Genomic DNA, 7050 nt, shown 5'->3' with positions numbered 1-7050 from the left:
GAAAGCCTCACCTCACGCATCCAGAGGCTGAAGGGCCGCTGCCAGGAGTCCTTCTTCTCCAGGTGCAGGTAGGCGTTGAAGAGGATCAGGTAGACGTAGCGTTCCAGGTACTGCAAGCTCCTCAGCTGCAGCATCCGCCTCTCCCTGTCCTCCTTGCCCGATTTCCCCTGGAAGAAGCAAGAAACTGGTTGAAGCGGTACCCAGCTTTGGGAGAGCATCCGAGAGGCAGCTCCTCCACCAAGTCCTCATCCATGGTCCTGCTCTCCAACCCACCCAAGAAGTTTGGTGGTGAAGGACCCATGGGGACCTCTTGCGCTAGGGAAAAGCCACGTTTATCCCTACAAATCAGCCCTCCAACCCCGCTATCCCCGGCGAGGAGCCCGGCCCAGCCCGCAGCCCCCGCCTGGCCTCCAGCTGAGGAGGGAGGACCCCTTTGGGGACAAAAATAAGCGCATCCTTCCAGCCCGCTCCCGCCGGGGCTTGGCAGTCCAGGCTCTCATTACCTCCTGGTTTCCAGCGTAGAAAAACTTCCCCTTCACCCTGCAGACCTCAAAAATAGATGAGGGATGGTTAAATGCATGTGCCCAGGAGCCAGGAATAGATGCCCAGGTGCAAACCATAGCTGAAACCACGAGCTCCTGGGCTGGAAAGCATTTCCTCAGGGAAAAACACATCCCTTTCCAGCATCCCCTGGTCAGATTCAGCCTCCACCGACGGAGAAGAAGGAGCGGCTGCAGCAGCCACCCAGCGCCCTGCTCTGAGGTTGGTGGCCATCGCACCTCTGATTATTTTTTTTTTTATATATATATATATGTATATAAATGCATATATGTATTTATATATGTATATAAAATTATATTATTATAGCTGGTATTTTAAGAACAGATGAGCCCTGCAGTGATGCCCCTTCTAGGAATTACTAAGTAATAACTCAGGAATGAAGAGCCAGCCCTGATCCCGCAGCGAACCCCACAGCCCATCCCCAAGGGCAGCGATTCCTCGCTCCGGTGTCAGCACCAACAAGCCCCGCTCTGCTTTCTCTAGGTCCTTCCCCAGCTGCTCGTGGCCACGGCACACAAACATTCCCACCCCTGGGCATTGGAAATGGGGGGTCGTTCAAGCCCTTTGCACCCCCTTCCAAGGCAATGCCAGGCAAGGGGTTCTGCCCTTGGAAAAGGGTTCTCCTCTGCCCCCATGTGCCAGTACTTGCAGAGAGCAGATCCTATTATCCTATTATTTATCATGCTATTATATCATCCTACTTAATTTTTATTTTATTGTCCTTTTATTTATTGTGCTATTCCATTATCCTATTTAATTTTTATTTTATTGTCCTATATTTATCGTGCTATTCTACTATCCTACTCAATTTTTATTTTATTGTCCAATTATTTATTGTGCTTTCCATTATCCTATTTAATTTTTATCTTACTGTCCTATATTTATCGTGCTATTATATTATCCTATTTGATTTTTATTTTATTGTCCTATTATTTATCATTTTATTATCCCATTATTTATCTTTTAGCCTGTTATTTATTATTTTCTTATATTCTCCTTTTTTTTTTCCTCCCACTTAGGGGCGGGAAGGGGTAGGACCAAACCACCGCAAGTACCAGAGCACCTTTTCCTTCCTCTCTCTTTGCCCACACCCCACGTTTCTCTAAACACTAACCACGGCTTAATTAAAAGTGCATTAGGGCAACGCCTAGACTATACAATTCCCGTAATTCTCCTCTTCAAGCTGCCTATCGTTGGGGGAAAAAAAAATATAAATAAAAATTAAAGCATTTCCACATGCTTCCCCCCCGACCCAGTTGAATGCGATGGGATGGATGGAGCAGTTGAGAGGGGAAATGCAAAACGGGGGTGGCCACGAAAGGCTCTTCCTAGGGCGCAGGGTGCGGATGATTCCCTCCTTATCTCACATTCCCACAGGGCTGCCAGGGTGAGTTGGACACAGCCAGCCCGGAAATGGGATACGGCCCAGGAACACCCACGTGCTGGCCCTGACCGCCAAGGGCCGGGAAGAAGGGCAAGGAGGTCGCGGGAATTGTCTTTTGGGAAAAAAAAAAAAAACAAAAAACCCCACACCCGGGAGCAGCCCAGCGATGCTGCTCCACTGGGGTCTTCCTCCTGGGACCCTCCAAGGCTGAGCCGACAGCCATGGCGAGCAGGAGTCAGCAGCAAGGCAGGGGATCATAGATTCATAGAATGGTTTGGGTTGGAAGGGACCCCTAGAGGTCACCCAGTCCAGGGGGCTCGTTCGGGGTCACCGGTGAGCATAATTAAACCCCTAAGCAGGCAGCCGTGTGTCTAGCACAGGAGGTTTTTCTGCTCTGCAGCACCAAAGCACGCAATGAAGTAGGTGAGACTTCCCACCAGCCACGTGGCTGCCTCCCCACACCCATACAGGGGGGGAAAAAAATAAAATACAATTACTTATCCCCAATAATTTCCCGGTAGCTATTGCTGCAAATATTCAGTCCGCAGCAGCTCGTCCTGCGGAGCTCACGTTTTCTCTCCCAGCCCCCCAAAAAATGCAGAGGGCCCCAAAAAGCAGGAGGCAAACACCTGGGGAGCCATAGATGTCACTGGGTGATTAAATGCTTTGGTTTTTCCTCCCCCAGTCAATCATTCCCAGCCATTAATTGAAAAGGAGGATCGATGGCCGCTGTGGGCAAGAGCTGCAGCAAGGCATCGCCAGCAGGGACGCGGGCAAACCAGCCCGGGCAGGGACGATGCCCAGCCCCAAGCTCAGCCCTTCTGAGGCCCTGGGAAATAGTTGCAAGGCTTGAAAAAACCCCAACTCTAATAAAAATTATCGGTTTTCCCCTTCATCAGCTCCACAGCTCCCATGTAAAAGTCCACAGGATGCCTCCTGCCCAGGCACCGAGCTCGGAGGAGCTTTCAGGGCTGGGAACGGAGCAGGATGGGCTGGGAGCGGAGCAGGACGGGCTGGCCCTGCCCTCTGCTGGCTGTGCACCGCCAGGCGGGTGGGATGTGGGACGGGATGGTGCCGGACAGGCGGGATGCAGGATGGGATGCGGGATGGGGTGCAGGATGCTGGCTGGGATGCGGGACAACAGCGGATGGGTGGGATGTGGGATGGTGCAGGATGTGGGATGGTGCTGGACAGGCAGGATGCTGGGGGAGATGCAGGATAGTGTGGGATGGCACTGGACAGATGAGATGCGGGACAGCACTGGGTAACCATGGCCAAGAGAGCCCTGGCACCCCTCCAGTGACGTGCCAGAAAGCTTCAGCCCAAGAAACCATCCAGCGGGGTTCGTCTTCTGGGATCGGGTGCAATGGATCCGTGCCGATGGGGAAGGGGGCACGCTGGTGCCACTCACCTGCCGGTAGGTGCAGATGATGATTTCACGGAGGTGGTAGTGCATGGGTGTCATGGTCTCACTGACGGTGTCCAGGGCCATGTCCACCTCCTTCTTCATCCGGTGACCATCAGGCAGGAGCTGGACCACCTTCATCACCACCTGGAGTGCAGGTAGAAGCAGCAGAAGCTTCACTGTGTGCCTCCTCACCTCGACCCCACAGCTCTGTCCCTGACCGGGAGAGGACCCGGCCCCTCCAAACAAGCAGCTGTGGCTAAGGTAGCAAGGTGCGGGCTCGGACAGGGACCCTAAAACAAAGTCAGGCCCAAGGACTCACCTCGAATTCCCCTTTGGTGTATTTGGCATCGGGCACGCTCACGATTTCCTCCTCACTCATCTCGGGGATGCCCTGGGGCAGATCGGAGAGGGCCAGGCTGTCAGGGGCTGCGCAGCCCCCATCCCCGCTGCCCAACAGCTGAGCAGAAATGTAGACCCCAAACCCAACCCACCAGGACCCCAGGCATCCTCCACCTCCCCCCTATCTGGGCAGAGAAGACCAAAATTTTACCCCACCATCCTCTCTGCAAGGAGGGAGCCCTATCTCTTCTGCCCTTAACCCTTCACCCTGAGGTGGGAGCTCTCGGGAACAGGGTGAAGGCTCTCCAAGGGATGCACCCCCACTTCTCCCGGGGCTCGCTGGGGGCTAGGCACAGCCAGAGGCCAATGTATGGGCGTCCACACCCCCCGGCCCTCCCCACGCTCCTGAACCCCAGGCAGAGCTGCAGCCCCCAGTACCCACTTTGAAGTGCCAGAGGGTGAGGACAGCGATGACCATGGCCGTGGTGGTCCTGCCCCGGCCGCTGGAACAGTTGAACACAAAGGCGGCCTGCGAGTCCTCAGCCAGGGCACTCTTCATCGTCTCCAGCAGCCGGTCAAAGTCCTGCCAGGAGCAAAGCCGGAGGGGTTTTATGTTGCAGCCCACCTTGCCCACCATGGGATGCCCTTTGTCCAGCAGCCTCCAGGTTAAAATCCCCAGCTCCTCGCTGCACGTGCCAGACCCAGCCCAGCAGCCTTCCCTCCAACCCCGGCTGGCTGAAGGCACCCCAGGTCTCAGGAGCATGGCCAGCAGGGCGAGGGAAGTTCTCCTCCCCCTCTGCTCTGCCCTGGTGAGACCCCACCTGGAGCACTGGGTCCAGTTCTGGGCTCCCCAGTTCAGGAAAGATGAGGAACTCCTAGAGAGAGTCCAGAGGAGGGCAACAAGGATGATAAAGGGACTGGAGCATCTCCCCTGTGAGGAAAGGCTGAGGGAGCTGGGCTTGTTCAGCCTGGAGAAGAGAAGGCTGAGAGGGGACCTCATCAACACGTACAAATATCTCAAGGGTAGATGTCACGAGGACGGAGCCAGACTCTTCCCAGTGGTGCCCAGTGCCAGGACAAGGGGCAATGGGCACAAACGGAAGGAGAAGAGGTTCCAGTTGAACAGGAGGAAGAACTTGTTGACTTTGAGGGTGCCTGAGCCCTGGCCCAGGCTGCCCAGGGGGGCTGTGGAGTCTCCTTCTCTGGAGATATTCAACCCCCACCTGGACGCTGTTCTGTGCCCACTACTGTGGGTGAGTCTGCTTGGGCAGGGGGGTGGCACTGGGTGAGCTCCTGATGGCCCTTCCAGCCCTTGCCATGCTGGGATTCTGTGATCTCCCAGAGGACCCTCCCTACTCCAGCAAGCACCCTGCACCGAGCCTGGGCACACCACTGTAGTCCTGGGGGCTGGGTGGCACCGAGCACCCAAGTGACATTCACCCTGCAGCAGCAGGGATGGCTCGGGAAGGAGGTGGCGGCACCATCCCATCCCCAGGGTACCTGCTCCTTGGGAGCACAGAAGTCGGGGATGGGGATGCGGCAGTAGGTCAGCCCCTGGCAGGCGTTCTTCTGCTGGCTGAAGATCTCCTGCGTGGTCAGGCAGCTCTTGAACATCTTCATCTGCTTCTCCGCCTCCAGGTACACTTCCAGCCACTTCTGGCACTTCAGCAGGTCGCCCTTCAGGGCAGCCTCTAGTCTCTGCAGAGGATGGAGAAAACCCCGCTGTAAGACCCGCTCCTCCTCATTTTTTTTTCAGGATTTTAATCAGGTTTTTTTCCTAGATGCAGGCTGACAACCCTCACAAACACCCCGCGGCCCATGCAAAACCCCACACCAGGGCCTGGCCACTGCTTCTGCCCAGGACCACAGTCCCCACACTGTGCTTGATGGGAGCCTCAGGAGCATCATCTCCCACCACCCCGGGCAGCTCCTCCGCACGGCCGCACTGCTGCTGGCAGCCAAGCTCCCCCACTGCCCATCTCCTCCGAAATCCCAGCTGGGAACATCTGCTCTCCTTTCCCCGGGTGCCTTTGAGCCTGGCTTTCAAGCCGTGCTATAAATTCTTTGGGGGAGGATCTCCACTTTGCTCTGCCTTGGCAAACTCTTACGCAGCGACGGCAAAGGCAGGAGGGCTCCGTTATTTTTGCAGTGCCATAAAGAACGGGTCGGCCACCTGGGCTCACATCAACCGGGGTGTCCCCAGCCTCCAGCAGAGACGGAGGGCATGAGCCAAGCACGGCATCCGATACGACCCGCTGCCCCTCATTGCCAAAAGAAAAAAAAACCCAACCAAAACAAGCAGCTCCGGGGGGTGAGGGACTATCAAAGCCTGGAGACATCGCCCATGAGGGCTGCTGGGAGAGATCAGCCCTTGCTGGATGGGCAGAAACCCCCGGCATCCCCTGGTGGGCAGGAGCTCACCTCCAGCTGCTGGGGCGAGGCGCCGAGCACGGGGATCAGCTCCTCCAGGTGCCCAGGCTCCCGCAGCGTGTAGATCTGCTCGTTCCCCTCCAGGACCGCTTCTTCCCGGAGGTTGATCCAGACGATGCGGGCGTGCTTCCTCTTGGCATCCGTCAGGTACCGCAGGACGCTCCCCAGGGTCTAGGGGAAGGGACAGTAAGGGTGATGGGAGGGCTGGGAGCCCGTGGCAGGTGACCCTGCTGGCCCCGGGGTGCGTGCCCCTCACCTTGGAGCTGGGCTGCGCCGTGCCATAGACAGGCATCTTGGGCACCCGTCGGAAGTTGGCCACGCTCATCTCCTTGGCGGTGCTCAGCACGTCCGGGCAGAACCGCTCATCCGCCACCTGCAGCAGAGCGAAGCCTGGGCAAGGGGGCACCCCCTGGCACTGCGGCTGCCCCCTCCCACCCACAGGTTTGCAGGGGGGTTCCCAGCACACCACCACCTCTCACCCATGGTCCCCACTCAGGAGAAGTCCCCAAACCCTTCCAACCCCAGCAAGCCAGGGCTCAAAGCCGCACGGCTGCATTTCCAAGGTGGGAGATGCTCTTCTTGCAGCAAGACGGTGCCAAAGCAGCAGCAAGCCACCAACATCACGGTACCCAGGGTCTGCAGGGCCAGACACATCCATGTGCACAGAGGAGTCTCTGGCCACATGCCCATCCTCACTGAGGATGCAGGTGGGACGTGGACCTGGAGACCCCCACGACGTGGACCTGGAGACCCCAAGACCCAGCACCCACCCTACCGTAGGGAAACCCCTCGTTTCTCCCACCCCACCGAACCTCTCTGGGGGTGAGCATCCCAGGAAGGTGCCGTTCCCAGGAAGAACGAGGAGCTGCCAGCCCCATCCCTAGGTGGGGGACGGGTACCCACCAGCACGCGCGTCCCCTTGGTGACG

The 7050-nt window shown here is 57.2% G+C and overlaps 1 protein-coding gene across 1 annotated transcript in view; it reads right to left on the bottom strand.

The window, feature by feature from the left end:
• Positions 1-7050, bottom strand: part of PALD1 (phosphatase domain containing paladin 1) — a 38888-nt gene that overhangs the window by 25195 nt on the left and 6643 nt on the right. Inside the window, exons 11-17 of the mRNA XM_035896680.1 lie at positions 6379-6495; positions 6114-6293; positions 5193-5390; positions 4136-4275; positions 3673-3748; positions 3357-3497; positions 12-167 (exon numbers count right to left, since the gene is read on the bottom strand). Coding sequence (XP_035752573.1) covers positions 12-167; positions 3357-3497; positions 3673-3748; positions 4136-4275; positions 5193-5390; positions 6114-6293; positions 6379-6495 — 1008 coding nt within the window. The remainder of the gene's footprint in view (positions 1-11; positions 168-3356; positions 3498-3672; positions 3749-4135; positions 4276-5192; positions 5391-6113; positions 6294-6378; positions 6496-7050) is intronic.

The sequence above is a fragment of the Egretta garzetta genome, unplaced genomic scaffold (assembly GCF_000687185.1).
Source record: "Egretta garzetta isolate BGI_Z169 unplaced genomic scaffold, ASM68718v1 scaffold536, whole genome shotgun sequence".
NCBI classification, from domain to species: domain Eukaryota; kingdom Metazoa; phylum Chordata; class Aves; order Pelecaniformes; family Ardeidae; genus Egretta; species Egretta garzetta.
This window is presented reverse-complemented; position numbering and strand designations above follow the sequence as displayed.